The sequence below is a fragment of the Mauremys mutica genome, chromosome 10, assembly GCF_020497125.1.
Source record: "Mauremys mutica isolate MM-2020 ecotype Southern chromosome 10, ASM2049712v1, whole genome shotgun sequence".
Classification (NCBI taxonomy): Eukaryota; Metazoa; Chordata; order Testudines; family Geoemydidae; genus Mauremys; species Mauremys mutica.
In genome coordinates, this window is record NC_059081.1 from 37,860,845 (window position 1) to 37,886,442 (window position 25,598).

General features: G+C 40.3%; 1 protein-coding gene across 1 annotated transcript in view; it reads left to right on the forward strand.

The window, feature by feature from the left end:
• The window catches only part of UBR3 (ubiquitin protein ligase E3 component n-recognin 3), a 206,026-nt gene that overhangs the window by 116,414 nt on the left and 64,014 nt on the right, over positions 1-25,598 (forward strand). The window contains exons 25-29 of the mRNA XM_045031947.1: positions 16,063-16,212; positions 16,691-16,824; positions 22,398-22,508; positions 24,152-24,364; positions 25,266-25,402. Of these exons, the coding sequence (XP_044887882.1) occupies positions 16,063-16,212; positions 16,691-16,824; positions 22,398-22,508; positions 24,152-24,364; positions 25,266-25,402 (745 nt within the window). The remainder of the gene's footprint in view (positions 1-16,062; positions 16,213-16,690; positions 16,825-22,397; positions 22,509-24,151; positions 24,365-25,265; positions 25,403-25,598) is intronic.

Here is a 25,598-nt window from a genome sequence, read left to right on the forward strand (position 1 = left end):
GTCACTGTTAAATTCTATAATAAAACAAAGCACCAGATGTTTATCAGATTGGTTTTCCAGAGCTAGAAATGCAGAGAAATTGGCATCAGAAAGTAATGCACTGAAATTTCATTTTGATATTTCACTCCCAAACCATGGCATGAAGGAAACCTGACATAGTTTCCAGCAATTCCAAACAAATTATGTGGTATGAAAATGCTTACAAAGGTAGACATTTTCAGCTCATCTTGAGGATGACCTGCAAAGGAAGAGCAAAATGTGCTCTTTAGGTGTTATGCCTTTTAAGGGAGGCCTAATACTCATTTTTAAAGAATTTTTTCTTTTATTTGAGAAATTGTATATCTTGTCTACTCATTCTTTCCTGGAACACCCAATGATTGACTGGAGAACTACTAGGTTTATGACCTCAGAGAAATCATGCAAGAAAAACGTGATTGACTGAGATGGGGCATTGTTATCATGCTGATCATTGTCATCTCATTGTTACCTTGTTCTTCCTGTTTTTTTGTATTCACCTGCTGTTTTGTGCCTTCTACTTAGGCCTTGTCTACACTGCTACTTTACAGTGCTGAAACTTTCTCTCTCAGGGGTGTGAAAAAACACCCCACTGAGTGCTGCAAAGTGGCAGTGTAGACAGTGCACCAGCACTGGGAGCCACTCCCCTCGTGGGGGTGGTTTTTTTTTTTTTACGGTGCTGGGAGACTACACAGCCATGTTGCTAGTGAAGACATACCCTTAGGAACCATTCCTACAAAGACTTACTACAAAGACTTAAGCAGGTGCCTAACTTTCTTTGTGAGTAATACCCTTGATTTCAGTGGGACCCCATCAAAGTTAAGCATGCAAGTAAGTCCTTGGAGGATTGGTGCCTTAAATTGAGTATAATATAGACAGTGTCCAAGTTTGTGTGTGTTAATCTTGACCGGAAATACATACACAGTACTAGTATTTTTCAAGTGTGTGCAGATGTACAATATTCAGAAAAGGGATGTGATAATTCCAGGCTTTCTGAATTTCTTGAATATCTAATGTGGTTATCAGTATCTGCTGGATACTGAATCTCAGTCAGTACTGAAAATCTCATAAGGAGCAAGCACTGAGATGTTTCTCTAGGGCTAGGAAAGATGTAGCACTGGGATACCTCTTGAGCCAAACGGGATGTAGGCAGAGTGTGAAAGGATTCTGGAGAATGAGTAGCATGAGCCAGGAAGTGTGGGTAGGGGTGTTTGTCTGTCTCTCTCTCAAACTGGGGAACAATAGCAAGAGTGAGCCACACAGCAGAAAGGTGTGAGTGAGGTCTTCGGGGCAAGAGAAAGTACGGAACAAACCACATACTTTTTATGCCAAGAGAAATATTTCCAGATTCAAAATTAAGGTAGTTAAAAAGTAGAAAATAGCTTTTTCCTAACTGTCAATAGCTGATAATTTTTTTGTTTTCTCTGCTAGAATAACTTAACCTCTTCTTTTTCCCTTGTCTCCTTCTCTTGTCTTATTCACTTCCTCCTCAACTTGGCTTCCTAACAGCCCCATCTTTGTAGTGCCACTGTGCAGTGGTGCTTAAAAAATTCCAACAAACTAACCCCAAGTACCACTGGTCTTAAGCATCAGCAGCTTTCTTTTTGAAGTGACACCTGTCACCCAGGAGTGGCTCTTGCCTAACGGCACTGGAGAAGCTGAGAAATCTGTTGGGTATGTCTACACTACGGGATTATTCCGAATTTACATAAACCGGTTTAGTAAAACAGATTGTATAAAATCGAGTGCACGCGGCCACACTAAGCACATTAATTCGGTGGTGTGCGTCCACGGTCCGAGGCTAGCGTCGATTTCTGGAGTGTTGCACTGTGGGTAGCTATTCCGTAGCTATCCCATAGTTCCCGCAGTCTCCCCCGCCCCTTGGAATTCTGGGTTGAGATCCCAGTGCCTGATGGGGCAAAAATCATTGTCGCGGGTGGTTCTGGGTAAATGTCGTCAGTCATTCCTTCCTCTGGGAAAGCAACGGCAGACAATCATTTCGTGCCCTTTTTCCCTGGATTGCCCTGGCAGACGCCATAGCGTGGCAGCCATGGAGCCTGTTTTGCCTTTTGTCACTGTCACCGTATGTGTACTAGGTGCCGCGGACAGAGGCGATTCAGCAGCGCTACACAGCAGCATTCATTTGCTTTTGCATGACAGCAGAGATGGTTAGCAGCCATTCTGTACCGTCTACCATGCCATTGTAAATTGGCAATGAGATGACGGTTACCAGTCCTATTGCACTATACCTTCTGCTGCTGTCATAGGTGCACCTGGCTGAGATCAGCCGGGGGCGCAAAAGACAAAAATGGGAATGACTCCCCGAGTCAATCCCTCCTTTATGGTATCTAAAAATAGAATTAGTCCTGCCTAGAATATGGGGCAAGTGTACTAGAAATCCAGTGTATCAGAGAACTAGAGAGCACAGCCGCTCCATGTCAGATCATGCAGGAATGATGAGCTGCATGCCATTCACAGGGGGTGCTCCTGCAACAACCCCACCTGTTGCTTCCCTCCTCCCCCAGCCTTCCTGGGCTACCGTTGCAGTGTCCCCCCATTTGTGTGCTGAAGTAATAAAGAATGCAGGAATAAGAAACAGTGACTTGTTAGTGAAATGAAATGAGAGGAAGGCAGCCTCCAGCTGCTATGATAGTCCAGACAGGACATTAAGCAGTGTGGGGGAGAGGAGCCCAGCATCCTGCTGCTATGATAGTCCAGGCAGTACAGAATCTTTTCTTTACACATGAAGGGCAAGGGCTGATGGAGCTCAGCTCCCTGTTGCTATGATGAAGACAGTTACCAGCCGTTCTGTACCATCTACTGGGAATGACCGGGAGGCCAGTCAGGAGCACTCATGGGCTGATGACGAGGACGGATAGCAGTCCTATTGCACTACACCATCTGCCACAAGGCTGATGATGACGACAGATATCAGCCATATTGTACCATCAGCCACCAAGGAGGGGGGCGAGGATGCTACAGTACAGTGCCGCAGCATCGTGTCTACCAGCAGCATTCAGTACACATAGGGTGACATTTAAAAGAGTCAAGATGATTTTTTTCCCTTTTCCTTCTGGGGGTGGGAGGTGGGGGTACATTGACGAGCTATGCCCTGAACCACCGTGGACAATGTGTTTGACCCTACAGGTATTGGGAGCTCAGCCAAGAATGCAAATGCTTTTCAGAGACTGCAGGAACTGTGGGATAGCTTGCGTCCTCAGTCCCCCCTCCCTCCCTCCCTCCATGAGCATCCATTTGATTCTTTGGCTTTCCGTTACGCTTGTCACGCAGCAACGTGCTGAGTCTCTGCTATGGCGTCTGAAAATACTTGGGACTTTCGTCTTCTGTAACGGAGCTCTGATAGAACAGATTTGCCTGCCCATACAGCGATCACATCCGTACGGTCCATGCTGGAGCTCTTTTTGGATTTTGTTTTCGGACTGCATCTCCAGCCGTGCTGATCGGAGCTCCACGCTGGGCAAACAGGAAATGATATTCAAAAGTTCGCGGGGCTTTTCCTGTCTACCTGGCCAGTGCATCCGAGTTCAGATTGCTGTCCAGAGCGGTCAGTGGTGCACTGTGGGATACCGCCCGGAGGCCAATACCGTCGATTTGCGGCCACACTAACCCTAATCCGATATGGCAATACCGATATTAGCGCTACTCCTCTCGTTGGGGAGGAGTACAGAAACTGGTTTAAAGAGCCCTTTATATCGATATAAAGGGCCTCTTAGTGTGGACGGGTGCAGCGTTGAATCGGTTTAACGCTCCTAAAACCGGTTTAAACGCATAGTGTAGACCAGGCCAGGGTTGCAAAAATGTCAGGGGAAGGAGGTTTAAATAACTGGAAAGGAAGGGCCTGCAAGCAAGGGCAGTGAGTTGGAAGGTTTTAGATGAGCTGAGTGAATGAGATTGAAAGGAGTAGGGAGAACAATAAAATGTCTACTAGAGAATTGTGGACAGAGGGGAAGAGAGAAGAAGAGATGTACTGAGATGGTATTGAAAACCTACCTTTTGACTGAACAGTACGTTACGTGTTTTCAGGGGCGGCTCTAGACATTACGCCACCCCAAGCACGGCGGTCCCGCGGCTTCGGTGGACCTCCCGCAGGCGTGCCTGCGGAGGGTCCGCTGGTCCCGCAGCTCCACCGAAGCCACGGGACCAGCGGACCCTCCGCAGGCACGCCTGCGGGAGGTCCACCGGAGCCCTGCCTGCTGCCCTCCCGGCGACTGGCAGAGTGCCCCCCGCGGCATGCTGCCCCAAGCATGCGCTTGGCGTGCTGGGGCCTGGAGCCGCCCCTGCATGTTTTGGTGTCAGTGATAGTGTGCTTCAGTAAACAAAACGATTCCCAACTAGTAGTGTTCAAGGATAGAATCATGACTATATTAGATCAGTCAAAACACAGAAGTTCCTGATGCCATTTATTTATGAGATTTTAAAAACTTTGATTTTTTTCCATTCTGAATTACTTTCTGACAAGAGAGCAGTTTTCATCCTTTCCAAAAATTGAAAAACTTTACCATGACAACAGAAACCGTGGCTAAGGCTATATTAAATTAATATGGTTAAAGGCTAACCTTTTTAATTACCAGGACTGGATTTTAGTATTCTGTGAGATTGATCTGTACACAGGTCCATCATACTGCAGTCCTGGAATTTGTCTCAGAATCTATAACCTAAACTTCCTCTAAAATAATTTTTTGCCCTTAATTACATTTCTAGCCATTTACATTTCTAAATGTGATCCAAATGTAAACTGCTGCTGTGTTGTCTGCCTGAGGCTGTGGACAGCCTGAATCCAAAAGCTCTGAGATGCTTGCACTGTTCAGTGTAATCAACCATTTTAGCTACTTCACTGGTGTTCATTTTAGCAAAAACATCTAGCTAATATGCTTATCGATGACTGTTGGTTGCAGCGGAGGCAGTAAGTTCTTGTCAAAGGTTGCTGGCCTAGGGAGCTGCGTGATCAAGTACGAACACAAATATCATCTCTGACCTTGCACTAGAAGGAGGGTAGGGGTGAGATGCATTTCTTGTCAATTGCCAAAAGCACAATCACCTCTTGGTTGGTTCCTGTTTCAGACAATTTCCCTCCTGGGTGTTAAAATCCTTAAATGTCACCTTCGCAGCTGCCAAGACCTCCAGCTTTTCATCAGCAACTACTACAATGCGTATATATTTTGAAAAAAAGCTGATGCAAATTGAAAACATGGAGGTGTACCATAGCACTTTAATTTAAAAACAAAACAAGGAATATGTAACTTAATTTTATAACTTATAAAGTATAAGGGTGTGCTAGGTGCTTCATGTCACAGATGCCTTCTCTAAAGAATTTATGACCTAGTTATGATGAGAGGTGAAATTTGGTGAGCACTTAAGGTTTTATTTCTTTTCTCCTTGCTCTGCTTATTTGTTCTTCTTTATCCTATTCAATAGCTTGTATTTATTTGTTGTATTGAATATAAAGTACTTGGGTTTTTTTTAAATTTACTTGACTCTACTGCAAAATGTCCAGTTTGCCATAGAATTCAGCACTGGAATGCTACAGAGAACAATGCTGTCTTGCCTATACATGCAGAATTCAAGACAAGATTCCTTTCTGTCCTGTGGGAGAAATATTTTTATTTTTGTCTGGTTAGGACATAAATATATTTTTTCATATTCAGGATAGGATGAAGAAGCCCCTTTAAACAGCTTGGAGTTGAGAAGCAATTTATTTATAATCCAATTTTTTTCCCCTTAAATCATTGTTTTTCCTTGCTGGCAGTTGTTAAAAAATGCTTTCCAAAAGGAGGAAGAGTAAACTGCCTTAGGACTTGACACCAGTATCTCTTTGCAAATGGCTTGCAAAAATTTCCCTTGCTCAGAAAGAGGAAAATTGCCCCTAGCCTACAGACTAACCTTATTTTCTTCTTGATATGTGCAGCCAGTGCCATTCTAGTTGGTGAATGATTCAAACCCTGGAGCAGATGTTTTCACTAGTGGGTTAACAATGCAATTTGCTATATGAGAAAGAAACAATGGCTTACAAAGTTAAATTACTTTATGTCCTTGAATATGTATTTCTGTTAATTTGGTACAGCTTACCTTGTTTCAATGAAGTCTTGTTGATTGTAATAGGAGATATTTTATGTTTAATATATTGAGACATCCAAAGAAAATGATGATGAATATAAAGAATAATTTGCAGATTGAAAATTACCTAGACTACTTGCTTTTTTATAAAACCATCATTGTTTTAATACCATCCTAGAAGCTAGAAAATGTCAGTTCACATATTTTTAAATTTATTAATAGCTAAGATTCTGAATATATTTCTTCTTTACAGCATTTTACAATCATTGACTAATATAAAAGATTTGGGTAAGGAGGCATAGCACTTTAACAAAAACTCCAAACAAATAACTACTTAAAACTTTAACAAAATATTGTCAGTGAACATACAGTTCATCAATTCACTTCAACAGGAGTAGCTACTACTACAAAGAAATAACCAAACCATTACTCAATGTACAGTATAACCCTTGTGAAGTTATATAACTGTGGTTCCATGGGAAGAAGGAACGAATTACCTGGATCCCATCTGACTCACTAATGATCTTCAACTCCTCAAGTACAGCTAAAAAATGATAGGAAGGAAAAGAGAACATAACTGGTAGAATTAAAATAAAATTACCTAAATACTGAAGAGAGAAACCAGTCAAGTCAATTGAATATTCTGTTAAAAAAAATTATCAATGTCTAACAAGGCATGAATAACTCGTGACAGACTACACAAGACATTTCTGCATTTCACTATTTATACATTAAAACAAATAAGTATGGTGTCAAAAAATATACTGAATATTAAACTTGCATATAAATTCCATCTGTAGTAAAACTCTGAGTTTTATTGCATTTGAGTGAACAACCTCCAAGTGAAACCCAAAATGGATAACTGAAATCCAAGTACTTCTGAACCATTTGAGTGTCATAGTCCTTACTGCACATTCATAAGACATACTAGTAACGTGTTTTGGAGGTAGGGTTTTGGGGAGGAATCTCTATCCATCTCCAGTGTCTTGAGTGAGAAACATGGTTGTCTGAACCCAGCACAAGTTCAGCTGGGAGCATGTGGTTAGAATTAAGGTAGTGAGAGGGTGGGTTGCTCAATAGAGAGGAGGGGGGAAACTGGAAGGCTGGGGCAAGACGGAACATAGGAATAGGCACCTCACTACACCTCCCTCACTGCTAGTGATATGGCTTCTTTCAGTTCACATTCAGCATTCTGATCTGTCATGCACCCTGTGCCCATCCTCTTTCCTGTTGCAAAACGCTACTCTGTGATATAAACCACAGCCTGAATCTTCTCTTCCAAACTACCAAAATCCTTTCAGTTCTCCTAATCCCCCTCAGAATATTCTTCTAACTCTTCTTTCTACCAAACAAGGTACACTTTCCTCTTCCCTATTTTATTTTATTTTAAGATGGTTGTCCCAGGTTTGTTACCATACTGTCATCTTGTAACAGTATTGTAAAGCCAGAAGTTGATGGTATACTTTAAAAAATGCCCTTCTGGCATAGACCCAAAACTACTTTATCTGGTTAGTTAACTGGAAAAGACATGCTTAATTACCTGCAACTACTATGTCACCAATAAATACACCTGTCTTTTCTTCAAATGTAAATATGTGTAACCTGGGTTAATTCTGACTTTGGAGTTTTAGGCTAATGGAACGGTATTTGTGAATTTTGTTCTTGGACAGTACAGTCTCAGAAACCATAAGTACAATGTGTGGAGCTTATATAGATGATGCTTTCTTAGCAGAAAACTTGGCTTCAGCTCAGAGGCTAAACGGGACCATTAATTTAGCCTGAACCAGCAATCTTAAGTATAGTCTTGTCTGTTTAAACAAAAATCTTGTCTTGATTTAATGATTACTATTGAGGTTTTGTATCCTCACTCGTTTTTCCTTCACTGTCAGTCAGGAAATTGCCTTCTTATTTGAATAGTAAGTAGTCTTTTGGATTCAAAGATCTAGCCCCATTTAATTTTTTTTTTAAATAGTGACTGAAAGAGCCGTGTATCACATCTAAAAGTTTATGGAGTAAGTTTACTTTTGGTCATTTGCATTGTTAAATCCAGGCCAATGTGGTTTTGATCCTATTCCTCCATATGCAACAAGGAAGTAAGAAGCAATACTGGCACACATCACTGTGTCTTGAAACTGTGGCTCTGAAATTTTTTTAAAGTAGTATCTATATTTTACTTTTAAAATTTATGCTAGTTTTATTTTCATTTTTTAAAGACAATTTTTATTGAGAAATAGAGTATCATAATGTGGATACAAGTACCAGATATTGACACTTATCCCTGCAAGCAACTGTAAAACAAGTGAACCCTGGAGTAAAATATTTTTATGTTCATGCAGTGTGCAAATATATACATTTTTCAACAATCTGCCTGAACCCTGACATCCAAATTGTGCACTAATAGATCTGGCTGATTTTTGTGCTAATTGGAGGGAAGCAGAGCCTAAATAAATCAAATGCATAACTTTTTTTGAGTTACAGTTGTCATAAACTGTCATAAACATACAGCTAAGGGTAGCATAAAATCCTTCTTTACCTCGTAAGGGGCTAATTCCTCTGGAATTAACCCGTTACAGGGTAAAGAGGGATTTTATGCTACCCTTAGATGTATGTTTATGACAACAGTATATTGCTGTAAATTGTTGAACAAATACTGCTAAATCTAAGCTATTTTAATTCCCTATTTATATTAAAAATTGCATGTTAGGGAAATGAGAACTTTGAAGGAAGTAAAAGGCGAAAATGCTCTCATGTTAGATAGCCTTATGTGGTTTTAAATCACTGGAAGATTTAAAAATGAAGAGACAAGGCTGACCATTTCTCAGAAACTAGGGCAATAGAAATTGCATCTGTCATCACGACTGACAAGCAGAATGCAATAAGTATCTTGAAAAGTATTAGCTGAAAAGGCAAAAAACCTGCTTACACCAAACTAACACAAAGATTGGTAGCACACAATATACAAGAGGTGTGAAAAATATAGGTTACATCTGGGATTTGCCAATTAATAGTTGATATATGTAAGTGATAATGAGGTTGGTTTTTTTTGCAGCGTTAGTGTTCCACCTCCTTGTGAAAGGACATTGAATTGATGTGCACACCATGCTGTATTGAAAGCGATATTTTATTTAAAGCTGACAGTATTGAAAGAGCAGAAACACTTCCTTTATTTCCTTTCCACACAGCTCTGGCTTTTGGAGATAGGGGATGTTGTAAAAAACAACAAAAAGAGTCTAAAACAACCCCAAAGCCCTGGCCAGTCAGCCATTGTTTAGAATGGCACCAAAAATATTGAAAATTAAAAGTAACTTTAGTGTTGCTGTTTCCCCTCTATGATAACAGATGTCACACACTTTCTCTGATAGCTAATGTATAATGGAGTACTTTGAATTTCAGAGTGGGGAAAAAATATTTGCAATTTATATAGTTTGCTTTTCATTTACTCTTCATCAGCCTGCCACTAGATGGTGATAAATGTTTGCACAATTTTAATAACTATAGGCTCATAAGGATTGCAAGGAAACTGTTTTTCATAAACTGTTTCTCTGCTAATATATGGAAAAATCATATTGCAACGGTATTCATTAAGTGCACATACAAATTATTAATCAGCATATTATAGCCTCCTTTCCCGTTGTAATTTTAGCTCCCAACAACTTAAAATATCTTCCTTTTGTGACAACTGATGATTTATTTTTATACGCTAGGCGTTTTAAACTGCATTTAGACTTGGAAATGTTTATACCATTTTTTGTATAAATTAGAGATAAATAGGTAGTGAGCTACCTTTCACACCACACTCTTTATGGGCATTTGATAAATATCTGACTTATGAATTGGTATATTGGGCATAATGACAATAAACACCAGTTCTGAATGTGCTAGTCTGTTTCCTAGGGTGGTGTGTAGCTGACTGACAGTGTTGTGATTTCACTTATGGGTGTACTATTTTCAATACTTCCTTTAGCAAAGTTCTAAAATAAAACTGCTGTTTGCAGGATTATCATATCCTCAGATTTCCTGGAGGAAAGCGGTTACCTCCATGTTTGTTGATAAGTTTGTATGATATCCCAAATCATATCAAGAAGGTCCATCTGTTGTATGAAGTAAATATTATTGCATACTACAAAAAATCTTCACTCTGACAGAGTCCCTTTTAAAGAAACAAATAACCAGATATTGAATATTATTATATCTATTTGTGATCTAAACAAATATATAATCTTCTCAATAACTTCCAAGTCTGTCGTCTGTGGAAATTTATATTTTTCCAGCAAGGAAATTCAGATATTTAAGTTTTTAAAAAAAGTAGTACAAAAATCGTTTCAGCGCTGTAGGAGGGAATCATGAGCCTTCCTTTTGTACTTCAGAAACTTTCATGTTACATCCATCAAAAAGATGAAGGGAAAAAAACCATCCTGGAAATCAATAGAACTGAGGGCATAATTTACAAATGAACAGAGAGGTCGTTTGATAATTATAACAGTGATTTCAATTATTGCATTATGTGACTAGACTAAATATAATTTTTATCATTATTTTGGCTGCTAGAGAAATGGTTCAGCCAAATTAATATAAACACCTCAGGTGGAACTGCTGTGTTCAAGAAAATAAATATTGAAGGTTATCATTTTCATTTGACATTAAAATGAATTATTGTGGAATGAGTACCTATTAAAATAATACCATTTTGGAAATTGTTTTTTTCATCCTGCAACTTGTACTGATTTTAGTGCTATTAGAAAGCCTTCTTAATGAAAATGCTTTTATTGCTGTTTACACTTATAAGCAATCCTATTCTAAATACTGGTATTTCAAAATGTGTGTGCCTAAAGCAAGATATGTAAACTTCATTGGCATTCTGTATTTACAAGTTGTGAATTTTCTCACTTGAGAGAGGAGACTGGTCCTGGGCTAAAATAGTTTGAGTGCATCTTGGAGGGATGCACCCAATGAGCAGTGATGGGAAATTACACCTTCACAACTGGGGCCCCTAATTTAAGGAGTCCCACAGGGATTAATTCTCTCTCCAGTCCTGTTCAACATCTGCATGCATCCATTAAGGGAACTGACACGGACTAACATGCCAGCGATATGCAGATGACACACAACTCTACCTATTCTTTACCCGTTCGACCATACCATTAACATCAGTTTGACCACAGGAACTTATGACCATCACAAACCTCACTACCTTCTACTCTAAATTCAAGGCGCCCTTCTATGACCTTGATTTCGCTAACAAACATAGAAATCTGTAAATGTTTGTGGTGTGTGTGTATACACATTATAATATATTCTGAAAAAGTAAAAAAAGAAAAAACACCCCACTGCACGTGTTTCCTTCTATTGGCAAGAAAATGAGAGAACAGGCATGTGGCAGATGTTAGTTGCACTACTGGAAGGCTCAGGTACTATAGCAGTGAGCATGGTATAGGAACCCAAGAACCTTTATAGAATAGAATTCTACATGAAAGCATGATCAGTATGCTATTTTTTAATTTTTATAAATACTACCTTACTCAAAGCACAAGCCTCTTCAGTAAGGACTTTTTACATACCAACTATCAACTTCATATTCAGCTGTTTTTGCCAAATGGTTAACTTTTCTTTTACAATGCAAAAGTGTGTTGTGTTTTGGTTTGGTTTTACTTTCCCATAACTCAAAAATAACTTCAAAATCCACCATTATCCGTGGGAAGAGACTAAGCATGGAAAATGCAGTCCAAATCTGAGCAAGTGAAAACAAAACTGTCCTGCAAACTTTACTATAATAGACACTATTTGTGACCACTGTCATACTTCCGACATTTCAGTTGAGTGGCCTGCACTAATACTTAGAATGCAAAAGGACAGTTTTGTTTTTGTTTATTGCTTGATGATGGATGGATCACTGTCTTTGGAGCACTTTTAAATAATAAACATTTCTGTTTTTAAGCAATATCTCTTGAAAAATGTGGCTTGTAATTTTTGCAGATATGCCTGTTTCACCTTCTGTTACACAGATCCACCATACTCTGTAGACCACTAAGGATATTGTTAAACTCTGAAAATAGTTCTGTTCAATCTGTGATCAGCGAAAGGACTTGATGTTACTGAAGGGGACAGGGGAGGAAGGTTAGAATAATCATCAGGCCTCCATTTGAGTTCCAGAGATATACAAAGAAAACCAAGGCGGCAGCCAGGTTTTGACTTACTGAAAATCTCATCAACGCTGAGTAAAAATGCTTTCTTCTTCATGACGTAAATAATTTTGTTGTACAATGACTAGATCAGCAATTCCATATTTCAATCAAGAAGATGTTAGTTTTAGCTTTAAGGGTTTTTGAAACAATTCATAGCCATGTTTTTGCAAACTTGATCAGTTTAAGGAAGACCTTCATGCTGTCCTTCAAATAGTGTCAGTACAAGTTTGCTCTTTTGGGTGCATGTGAGCCCTTTACAATGACGTTTGAACCCTCTAGAAGATTAATGATTATTGGAGCAGCATTCATGCTTCTGTGCAGTAGTAAACGCTCAGTGCAAGATGTTAAGATGCTGTTTCCCCAAGACCTTTCTTCTTTTTTTTTCTTTCCAGTCTATGGAGAAATGAATTCAGAATTCTCTCTGCTTCTCCTGCTGTTACGTTTGGCTGTTTTTATTTTCCAATCTCAAAACTCCAACTCTTGTTTGTATAGAGTTAGTTGTTAATTTACTAAAATGTTGGAGTTGGAGGTGCACTGTTGTCACAGTCCTGTTGATGCCATTGGGTCCAGTTGTTCTTTGCTTTCATTTAGAGTCCCTGGGTGAGATTCGGTGCTGCCAGGGCCGGCTCTAGGTCTTTTGCCGCCCCAAGCAAAACATTTTTTGGCTGCCTCCAACCCCAGCCCTGGGCTCTCACGCCCCCCACCAGTGCCATCCCCCACCTGCACCCCCTGCCGCCCCAGCCCTGGGCTCCCCCCGATCAGTGCTGACTCCGCTCACTCCCCCCTCACCTCCAGCCGGTCCGGCGCTGGCAGGGTTGGGGTAAGCAGCGGGGCTCCCGGGCCGCGCCTCAGCCCAGGGTTCCTTCAGCCGGGTCTCCCACCCAGGGGCGGCTCTAGGCATTTTGCCACCCCAAGCATGGCAGGCAGGCTGCCGCCCTCATGGTGACCAGTAGAGCGCCCCCAGTGGCTTGCTACCCCAAGCACGTGCTTGGCGTGTTGGTGCCTGGAGCCATCCCTGCTCCCACCTTCAGGACCATCCAGAGTGTCCCCTGCTCGGAGCCCACCCGGCCCAGCCACAAGGTGCGGTGCTGCTCCCCTGCGGCTGGTGACGTGAACCTCAGCAGCCCAAGGGTGCCCCCAGCAGACGATGTGCTGCTGCTGCCAGGCCCGGCTCTAGGCTTTTGCCACCTGAAGCAAAAAAAAAAAAAAAAAAAAGATGGCGGAAATGCTGCCCCTGAAAATGTGCTGCCCCAAGCACGTGCTTGGTTTGCTGGTGCCTAGAGCCGGCCCTGGGTGCTGCATATCTAAGAGGCTCAGTACAAAGCTAGCTGCCCAGGGACTGACTAAAGTGGCTTTAAGTCACCTTTGTGCCCTCCCGATAATGGGCTGCTTTGGGGCCTTGAGACACTTTCACGTGACCTTAGATAGCCCTGGGTGATGGGCAGCAGCACTGCATGGAATCTCCACTGCTCTGCGTGATCCTCCCCTTCCCTGACCATGCGCCTCCTGCTCCCAGCTTGAAATGGTGTCCATATAAGGCAGCCTTACAGCTGTCATAAACAGTGCCTCTGCCATGGAAATCCTCACCCAGTTTCAGTCAGGGATCTTTGGCTCTGGCCCTTATAGTTTGCATAAAGGGGCTGGAGCAGGTGTGAAGATCTCTGCCCCTCCATAAATCCATCTCCCATGTGTTTCAACTGTGCCCATCTTGTAAGGGCAAGCTGTGGATCACAAACACCCTGAAGCAACTGATATAGGGTTGCCTGCCTGGGAGATACTCAATCTTCACTTTTAAACCAGTAAGGATTATCAGTTCTATTTTTAGTCCTCCTATTTAGAGGAGATTTGATTGACGTTTCGAAGATGGAGATGGTTGGGGCATGTGTTGAGAATGGGTGCTGATAGACACCCTCATATTGCCCTACGATGGACACCACAAGGAAGGAGGAGGAGAGGTAGACCATTGGGGACATGGCGAAGGACCATTGAAGAGGAAATGAAAGGCATGGGAATGAAGTGGGATGAAATTTGCTGCCTCGCTCAAGAACGAAATGAATGGAGGAGAATGGTTGACGCCTTATGCTCCACTGGGAGTGAATAAGAGGAAGAGAGAGATTTAGAGGAGACATTGCGAGCCTCTGACAGATTTTGGCTCTATGGTTTTGGCCTTAAATAGACATATCAATGTATCATATTCCTGTCAAAGGATCTCTTTTTCTGGGCTTCTGACAGTCAAAAGGTTCCTTAAAAAAAAAATTGCCATACTTTTGTACGTGTGTGTGAAACTCCACCTGTATTTAGTTTAATAAATTGATAAACCACTAGGAGAGATTTCACTGTCTATATCAATAAAAACTCCAGGCAAGATTTTCAAACCTAGGAGCTTGGAGGTATAGTAGACTCTTAATTTTATATTTAGGCATCTAAATAAGTGGCCTGACTTTCAGAAGTGCTGAGCACCTGCAACTCCCACTGAAGTTAGTGGGAGTTGCATGTGCTGAACATCTTTGAAAATCAGGCTTTTATTTAGGTGCCTAAAATTAGGCACTTAAGTTTTAAATGCTTTGATTTACATCCCTAAAAGCAATAATATCCACTAAGGGTACGTCCATACTACCCGCCCGGGTCGGCGGGTAGCAATCGACTTCTTGGAGTTCGGTATATCGTGTCTCATCTAGACGCGATATATCGAACTCCGAATGCGCTCCCGTCGACTCCGGAACTCCTCCACTGCGAACGGCGGTGGCGGAGTCGATGGGGGAGCCGCGGACTTCGATCCCGCGCCGTCAGGACGGGTAAGTAGTTCGAACTAAGGTAGTTCGAGTTCAGCTACACTATTCGCGTAGCTGAACTTGCGTACCTTAGTTCGAACCCCGCCCCTAGTGTAGACCAGGCCTTAGAGAGTCTGTGAAATCCAGATCCCGATGGCTGTCACTCTTTACATAGTGTTGCATAGCAGAACGTGATTTTATGACTGCACCCCCATATTTTTATGTTAGGTCTTCCCTAAGTTCCATCTGAACATATATTTACATATATTTCCCCTTAAATTACGTTTGTTACTGGAGGAAGCCTCACTGAACAGTTTAGATGTTAAAAGGCCCCAAGTTATCTTGAAAAAAACTTAAATATTTTCTAAACTACCTATTTGTTTGTGGTGTATGAAGACAGTCTGGGGGAATGTCAAACTTTTATACAAACCAGTTATGCCCTTGCAGGTTTATCAGTGCCCACTGACTCTAAAGCAACCTGAGATATGCAAGGTGCATATCACACACATACACGCACTTCACAGAGCAGTCCTGATACTTCTATTTAACTAGTTCTCCTCAGCTCCACCCCCTTGAAGTGTTTTTATTGCTGATTTCCCAAGATCTTCAGAATTTATTCTGACACTAATTACAGAAAGAAAAGGTTACTTACCATTAACTGGTTTCAATAGATATGGATTCACACTCATCACCCTTCATCCCTGCTCTTCAGAGTATTTTATGTAGACTCGAAGTAGGTGGAAGAAACCAGCATCTCAGAGCTAAGGCTCTTTATAAGTTCGAAGTGAACATTCAGTTCTGTGAGGGAGTAGTCTTTGCTTTTCTGCAGTGTTTTGGCTCTAGTTTACAGTCTGCATGTGTACCCATTCTGCTTGAAGTATAAGGGTTAGGTGTAAGTAGTCTTCTGTGTTTTTCAATGATATTCTATCTGGGAACAGGAATCATGACATTTTATCCAGATCTATATGCAAGATGTTTATTGCATCTTAATTATTCCATAACGTATCTGTTTTTCTTAGAATCGCCAGATGCTGATATTGCTATGGAGATAGCCACATCAGAACAGCATATTTCTGAGGCTGTGTATGATTGTGTTATTTGTGGACAGAGTGGCCCTTCCACTGAAGATCGACCTACAGGACTAGTTGTGCTTTTACAAGCCTCTTCAGGTATGAAAAGGGGATTATTGGAAGAGCCACTGTTCCAGGAGTCCTTGACAGCATAAACCATACTGTTAAGGTGCCTCATGGAGCCTGGGCAAGGGGATGAGGGAGACATGCTTCCATATGGATGGTCCTTGCATCATGCAGATCTGTAGGTTTAAAGAGCTAAACACTTGGCCTCTTCTGTGGGGCTGGAGATGAGGAGGAGGAGGATTGTCCTGTTTACCCTCCAAATCCTCTTGAATAATCCCAAAGGAAAACCTCCTGATGGGAGCATAGGAACCTGGTATTAAAGGAAAAATGTAAAAACTAGCAGTCGATACACAGTATGTACTTACTCTGTCAGAGACAGAAACAAAACCTTTTATCTGACAAATATGGTTATACCTACAATTTCCTGGGGTAAATTTTTCATTTAATCTTTTTTTCATTGGACATATATCATTGTCCATTTTACTCTTGCTCATCTTTTTTCTATGTATAGTTTTGGGACAATGTCGCAATAGCACTGAGCCAAAGAAACTACCTACCAGTGAAGAGGAGCAAATATACCCTTCGGATACATGTGCAGCAGTACATGATGTTAGGCTTACAACATTACAGCGGTACTTTAAAGATGTAAGTATTGATACAGGCCAGTACCATCATCTCTAAAAGTGCTGGGTAAAAACATGAATTGCATTACCAGTTGTATAATAACCGTGCTCAGTGTATTTAGAATTGGACTTCCTGATTTTATTTCTGCATTTTGTTTTTTTTAAAATTAATTGAAATAAGAATGGTGTAAAGTATTTTTATTTGATAAGCTCCTTGGGTTTTAAATTTAGGGCCTAGTTCTCCTTGTGCAGGTTATTCTGCATAGGTCAGTGGAAACTCTGCAAGCTAAAATTTTCATACAATATCCTTGCAATATTGGAATAGTGGATGTCATTTAAAAAGATAGAGTGGCTATGGGAATGAGACTTGGTTTGCCATAGTAGAGACCTCAGTTCTATTTCCAGTTCTGGTAGAAGTGACCTTTTTCATCCTCCGTTATTTTTTTCTGTAGAATGAAGGAATGATAGTTGTCTACCTAGGATAAAGATATAATGCCTGGTTAATAAGAGTACACTGAAATATTAACAGGGATCAAAACAAGAAGAGACTTGAACTCATGGTTCTCTGATGGTCAGCCCACTGCACTTTCCCCTACGTGACTGGGTATACTTTCTCTCTGTCGCAGCTCCAGTCTGGGTTCTGCACACAGTTGCTGTGACATTCTGTGCATTGCTCCCAGCAGCCCAGTTCACCTCCTCATAAAACCAAAAACAATGTCTAGTAACTTATTAATTGTTAGGTTTTGGAGCTGGTTCTTCGTACTGAACACTAGATCTCAGCAGGGCTAGCCCAGTGATAACTAATGAAGAGACAGCCTATAGTTTTATCCTTGTCTCTGTACAAAAAGTATTGTAAAAGAGTGAACATTTAAAAAAAACAGGTCATTTGCTGAGGAGGGGTCGTATCTCCGAATCCTGGGATCAAATGACCCCAGATTTGCAGCACAAACGCTGAGTCCTGCACTGGCATACCAGTTTTCAAACTGATCTAACTAGACACGTGGAGCTTAGAACACTGAAACTCTGGTTTTAAACAGAAAAGCCACTGCCATCTTAACTCTAATGTGACTTGTGTCAGCCCCATCATGTGCTCATAACACAATCAGTTTCTAAACAGAAAACTGAAATCAGCCAACTTATGGCAGCTTGTCTGATTTGTATGCAGTAGAACAGTGGTCCCCAACCTTTTTTGTCTGGCGGGCGCCAGACGACAAGCCACGGAGGACCGTGGCGGCAGACGAGCATCTGCTGAAATGCCACCGACAAGCAGCAACGTCAATAGGCGTCACCGCCAAAATATCGCTGACAAGCAGTGTCATCCAGAGGCGTCATCGCCGAAATACCGCCAATTTTTGGCAGTATTTCGGCGGCGACACCTCTGGATGACGCTGTTTGTCAGCGACATTTCAGCAGATGCTCATCCTCCAGCCAGTACACGAGCACACTTAGATGCCCCAGTGGGTGCCATGGCGCCCGCTGGCACCGCGTGGGGGACCCCTGCAGTAGAAGGTTAGTAGTTTGCTGTGAATTTTTGATTTTTTTTTTGATATAGGTGTTTAAATCTGTCAGGAAAACTTTCCTGAACAAACAGATCTTCTACTAAAAGTATCCATAGATTGATTTTAATTTTTTGGCATTGAGTTGGCATTATATCATTTAGATGTTACCGTTCATTTCATGATGCTATTTTGTCAACCCAAGGGTGACCAGGCAGCAAGTGTGAAAAACTGGGACAAGGAGTGGGGAGTAATAGGAGCCTATATAAGAAAAAGACCCAAAAATCGGGACTGTCCCTATAAAATCTGGACATCTGGTCACTCTGGTCAACCCTAGCATAATATACTTGTGCTATAAGTACCCACCAAAGAATGACAGTAATGCATTTACTTTGACCTGTTGCGATTAATAATACACCTCTACCCCGATAGAACGCGACCCGATATAACATGAATTCGGATATGACACAGTAAAGCAGCAGGGAACCCTGGGCCCTTTAAAGCGCCACCCGAGCCCTGCTGCTTTACCGCGTTATATCTGAATTTGTGTGGAGCCGGGCTCGGGCAGTGATTTAAAGGGCCCGGTGCTCCAGCAGCTGCAGGGAGCCCCGGCCCTTTAGATCCCCAAGCCCCGCTGCCAGAGCTCCGGCAGTGATTTAAAGGGACCAGGGCTCCCCACAGCAGCTGGAGCCCCAGGCCCTTTAAATCCCCACTGGGGCTCTGGCAGCCAGGCTCGGGCGGTGATTTAAAGGGCCAGAGGCTCCAGCCGCTGCAGGGAGTCCCAGGCCCTTTAAATCCCTGCCTGAGCCCCACTGCCAGAGCTCCAGTGGTGATTTAAAGGGCCTGGGGCTCCCGGCAGCTGCTGGAGCACTGGGCCTTTTAAATCACTGCCGGGGAAGCCGGTCCAGTTCGGTACAGCGCACCGGCTCTTGCCAGTACGCCATACGGGACCAGCCCGATATAATGCGGTCTCACCTATAAGGCGGTGAGATTTTTTGGCTCCCGAGGACTGCGTTATATCGGGGTTGAGGTATATATTACTTTTGTCAAAAGGAAACCTGTTAAAGTGCAAAACTTGGTAAATGTTTACTTGGTTAATATAACTGTGGGTCTTTGGCAGTGTTTCAAACTGCTAGTGGTCAGTTATTCCCCAGGGAAGTGTTTTAAAAAAATGTATGTAATCTATATCTGTATGCTTTTCTCATGATACACTTTTCATCAAATCCCCTGATTATTGTATTTTATCTAAACTCGACCTTATGGAAGTGTAACTTCATGATCAATCAGATTTCTCCCTTCCTGTGAGGCTACATTGAGTGTTTGTAAAATAATCTAAAAGATACTGTAATGACTCAGTGCCTTAATACTTTCTGCTCTAAAAAACTCTAGTTCCAATTCAGACATTAGTTGGATTAGTTGTTTCTGCTTTCAAGTTTCTAGATCACTACTGTGCTAAAAATGTCTCTGCATGAAAGAACAAATCCTTAAATTTCTTATTGGCATAAAAACAGAAACATCTGTTAGTGTCTTGAGTGGCTTGTTCCGCTGAGCTAAGCAATAAGAAATCCTTTTGTTGATCAGCTGTGCCCTCAGCAGTAGGTGTCCTTCCCGTAATGACAAGTACTTCAGAAGGTTTCAGGAGACGGAAGGATGATTTTACTTAGTTGTGAAAATTGTTTGTAAGATACAAAATAGGATCCATACTCTTTCACTTGAAGAAAAATATAAACATTGTTTCAAAAGCCATATACTATACAGTGCAAAAGAAGGTCATTTAAAGTTTTTTCTTAAAGTTTTACCTTATTTGGCTGAACTTTGATGTATTTGCTTAGTCAGGGAAAAATGGCTGAGCTATTTTTAAGAATGGAAAGTGTGTGTCGGGGTGGGGAGAGAAATAGTTTTTTTTCAACTGTGGGAAAACTTAAAAGAAATTACCAACCCACAGTTCTAGACCCTTAGAAGCTGTTAGAATCTTGAAATTTGGCAGATAGGTAATCCCTAGTTCATTTATTGGTTCTTTGTTGTTTACACATGTTGTGGTAAATATTCTGTTTTGATTTATTGAAGTTAAAAATGTTTAAAAATCTTACTTTGTGTTCTCACACCGATTATTGTCATATGACAAAACTAACAATCTGCCAACTTTCCAGTGGCATTTCACGTGCATGCGTATGTATCAATTGTGTGCAGACTTCCACTGAGTAGGCACTCTCTCACTGTTCTAAGGGATTTGCACATGCACACATAAGAAAGTGTATTGGAATTTCAGTTTTAACAGGTAGGGAGATTGTGGAACATGATCTAGTAAGGTGCATGTGGGAGGAAGCAGGACTTTAAAGAAGCCTTTTGTTTGTGTGAGGCCCTGTACCTTATTCACTGCATAAAATCCACATCTGGCTCAGAAGCAGGAATTTTTGCTGATAGATGTTTCAGTGGTGGTTTTTTGATTGCCTCACAAATATTAATGAATTTGTCCTAATGTAACTCCTGTTCAGTACAGGTAAAAATGTGGTATCACCATTTCATTTGGGAGAACTGAGGCACAGAGAGAGTGTTATTTGATGAAGGTCTGTGGTTGAACTGGCAGTAAAATCTACGTCTCTTGATTATCCTTCCTCTTCCTGTGGTCTCCTGCCTTATTCACTGTATGCACCATCCCATTTATGTAAGAAATGCTGCAGATACCAATCTCTCTGGCTGCAGACAATGAGTTTTCTCAGTGAATGAGGCCACTGTATTCTGGGACTCATCCTAGTTCTCTATATAATCTCACTTGATTCACCACCCAACCTGTCCCTCAATCAGGTGGGAGCCAGCAGGAAGAAGAAAGACTGTGTTATGGTTAAGGTGGTAGATTCAGGCCTTGGAGAGCTATAAAATGTTAGAGATCAAATTGGAGCAGGTAAAATAGAAGAATGTCCTATATGCTAAATTGCAGGAAAAAAGAGGTGTTATAGCACCAAAAAAAGCAAACCACCACCATGTTATTTCTACATTATCCATTATAAATCATTGCAGGGCAAGTCTGTCTTAGGGCTAAAACAGGTATTTTTGCTGATCATTTTTACTGTTCTCTCTTCACTATTAGGACAAGTTTTTTGTGTAAATGCAATATATGCATTTTAATTTTATGATTGAAATTGTTGCTCATGAAATGAGAAGTAATAAAACTGATTATAACTAGATATGCATGTATTATAAAAGTTTCTCATCATAACTCTCTCTGTTTTTCCAGCTGATCATTTCTTGAGTTAGAGTACCATTCACCAAATTGTGTAGTTTTTTGATGTGGCCAAATAATTTGTTGGCATCATCCTAGCACCCTATGCTAGGCTTTAGACCTGGGCTGAGGTTTGACTTCAGATCTCCACAGCCCAAAAGTTGATACACTGAATTATTGTGCCACTTAATGCCTTTTTTCATCTTATACTGTATTCCTGACTGTATTGTTAAGCAGTTAGCAAGAGAATAGAAGTTTTTTAATTGAATTAAAATGGGATAGATATTTAATTATGCAGCTGTGGACATTTTATTAATTTACGTGATATATGTTATGTTCAAAGCCTTATGGCATCATTGTATTGCTCGTGCTGAATGAAATATATTGGAGTCAGCTTTTCTGAAGCAGGAAAAAGTTTGTAGTTTTAAAGCAGAGTGGACTTTAAAAGCTCTCTGAATACAGTGAATGCCAGAGATTCTTTAAAAAAGATTGCTTTGGTGCTGAAATAATGTGTAACTTAGGGGAGTGGAGTGTATTAGAAGTTCAGAAATAAAATTGCAAGAACTACATTGTGACACTTACCTTCAGTATAACTATGAATGCTCTAACACGGTAAAATCTATGTGAACTCTATATGCATTTTATTCCTCCCTAATTCTATCACCATCCTGTAAGGCAAATGTTTGCAGTATTATAGCTTTAATAAGAGCTTAAATTCAGTTTTCAATGCAAAGCACAGCAATAGGTATATAGTGGAAGGATTATTATAACTAAGCCCTTTAAAAGTGAAAGAAATATTCATTGAACAGCACATATATACATTTTAGCTGGAAATGTCCGTTGAATAACATAATGTACATTTATTTTTATTTTTTTAAGAGTTCCTGTCTGCAAGCAGTATCAATAGGCTGGGAAGGAGGTGTTTATGTACAAACTTGTGGTCATACGTTACACATAGATTGTCATAAATCTTACATGGAATCATTAAGAGTAAGTTGATCTGCAATTCCAAAAACTGTTGTATTGTTTGCACCTGATCTTTCTCCCATTGAAGTCAATGGGAGCGTACCACTAATTTAAATGGAAGCAAGACTTAGTCCTTTTTATTTTCTACATTGAAGTGCAAGGCTTTGTTGATCATCTTCCAAACAGTGTACTTTTAACATCTCCTTTTTATTTCTTCTTTACATTTTTATAAAAAATTGACTTGGTATCTAATTATGTTGACCTACCAAAGCAAATATAAAGAAGAAAAGTTGAACAAATTAATCTCATTGTTTAAAAATATTGTAATTATGCTGTGTATATACTGCATGTCTAGAATTTGGTAGAAAACTGTATTACCATTTCATGGATAAAACTTTTTATTCAAACTTTATCTAACTAGTCAGGGACTAGTTACAAAGGTACAAAGTTACAAAGGTAATTCTGCCAGTTTGCTGGAGACTGTCTCATTACCAGGACTACCTGTTTGAAGCTCAAATTACACTTAGTCAGCACTATTCCTGCAGTGCTCTCAGGAGTGGGGATCTGATGAGGCACTTTCTGAAAGTGAAAATGGGAAGTTCCGTACAGTAACTGAAGCTCTCTGAAGCTTCCCCCTCCTACCCCCTATAGCTCCACACTCCTCTTCCATATTGCTTTAGAGTGCATTGAGATTTGTTGTAGTGGAGAGGAACTGACCCATTCCATCTGGCATGGTGCCCTCCAATGGCTAGGTTCTTGGTCTCTGGACTATAGTGTGAACTAAGTTCAAGAATGTATTTCTCCTGAGACAGTAACTTCAAGTATTTCCCATTATTGATAAGTAAATTTGCCTTTTGCCAGATGGAGAGTAATAAAGTTAATAAGGGAAACTTTCAAACTCTAAGGCAGTTGCTGACAATCAGCAATAAAAAACAAACATTAAAAGTCACTTTAACCCCTTCCCCCCACCCTAGCCCCACTATTTCCCAGTGATGGAAGGCTTTCTGCAATGCCACAGAGTTTTCTGTTGCTGGTCATACCACTCCTTGTTCTGCCTGAAATAACATGAATCGAGCAGAGTAGGAGAAGTCCTCTGGTGAGTGCTCCATGTCCCACCCAGAATTTGTTCAAGCAAATTGGCGTGTCAGTTAGAGATGATGCAGTCACTGTTCTTGTGATATGGGAACAGCAGAAATATCTCTCCTTTAACTGTGGGACATCTTAACTATGGGATTGTCTTGGACATTCTGGAATACTTGTAAATTATGGGGATATCATGAGACAGTCTTAGTAATTAGAGTGCTCTTACAAAATTAAGCACATATTCTTATCATTCTTGGTTTTCAGTTTAATAATTGGAGATATACCTATCTCCTAGAACTGGAAGGGACCTTGAAAGGTCATCGAGTCCAGCCCCCTGCCTTCACTAGCAGGACCAAGTACTGATTTTTGCCTCAGATCCCTAAGTGGCCCTCTCAAGGATTGAACTCGAAACCCAGGGTTTAGCAGGCCAATGCTCAAACCACTGAGCTATCCCTCCCCCCCTTATTTGTAAATGGTCTATATTTTTATCTGTGAGATATTGTCTATAAAATGTAAAGAACACAATTGTCATCTTCACTGAGTTCATATGTATCTACTTTTTTATTATTATTTTTATTTTTTAGAATGACCAGGTCCTCCAGGGTTTTTCTGTGGACAAAGGAGAATTTACCTGTCCCCTCTGTAGGCAGTTTGCAAACAGTGTTCTTCCTTGTTATCCTGGAAACAATGTGGAAAGAAGCCTTTTGCAATGTCATAGTAACAAGAGTATGCAAGATCTTATAAAAGAGGTGGAAGAGCTTCAAGAACAGCTGGGAACTTTCCCAGTAAGCATCAGTGTAAGGCAGAAAGATCCTTGTTAATTTGCCTCTATCTTTCAACTTTGTTTGTTTCATATTTCTTTCTGTGACTTTTATTTAAATTATGAAGCCACATTTTTCCTCCTCTTTCTGTATGGGAAAATTGTACTATTTTTAATGGATTAAATGTAATCAAAACATTTGAAAGGTTTATAACTTTTATGACATTACCTATTAAAAATAAAAACAGAGTTATGACCAAAACATTATTAATCTAAAAGTTTATTTTTGAATGGATTTTTCTTATTCATTTAATTCAATTCATTCTTGTAATTTACATAGAACTGAATCATATTTCATGAAGCTCACTATTTTTTTTCAATGTAAAACATGAATCCCTTGTAACTGGAAGCTATTTAAAGTATGTCTATTCAGAACATGTAAGCTTATGGATTATTTGTTTTGCAAAGATAACAATTTACATCTACTCGTACATAATGTAGCTGCTTTATAATGTCATTCAATGTAATTAAATCTGTAAAATCGTGTTAGTCTTCCAATCTCATAGGAAATATCTCTATTTAAAAAGTATTTCAGAGTAACAATACTTCCATTTGCTAAGGAATGCAATTTAAAATGTGTTATTTTCATGTACTTGTTGCACAATCCATATGCCCCATTGACTGTACTTTAGGATAGCACAGACTAAATAGTCTGTACTTTATGTAGACAAAATAGTTAAATTGCTTTGTCCATCTCTCTGCCTATTCAGAATATACTGTTCTACTAGACAAAAAAGTACGATAGCAGCTGTTAATACACATTTTTCATATAACACATAAATGACAATGTTATAATGACAATGTTAAGCTTTGCAATTGTATATTGCTTTTCTCCAGATAAGTAAATTAACCTATTAATGCCTTTTCTTTTTTCGTAGTCTGAAACCAATCTTAGTAAGGAAATGGAATCTGTAATGAAAGATATAAAAAGTACTACCCAGAAGAAATATACAGACTACAGCAAGACTCCTGGATCACCAGACAATGATTTTCTCTTCATGTATTCTGTAGCTAGGTAGGTCTATTAAGCTATTTTGACCGTTCCTTTTGCATTTGTTACTAGTAATAGTGGCCAAAAAAATAATTAGTAAAACCCACCAAAATCACGAGATTAGTTTAACAATCATGAGATTTAAAAATAACAATAAAGTTTGGGTTCTTTTTATTTTCTGTTTTTTCAACATATAGGGTGTTCTCAGGTCACATTTTTC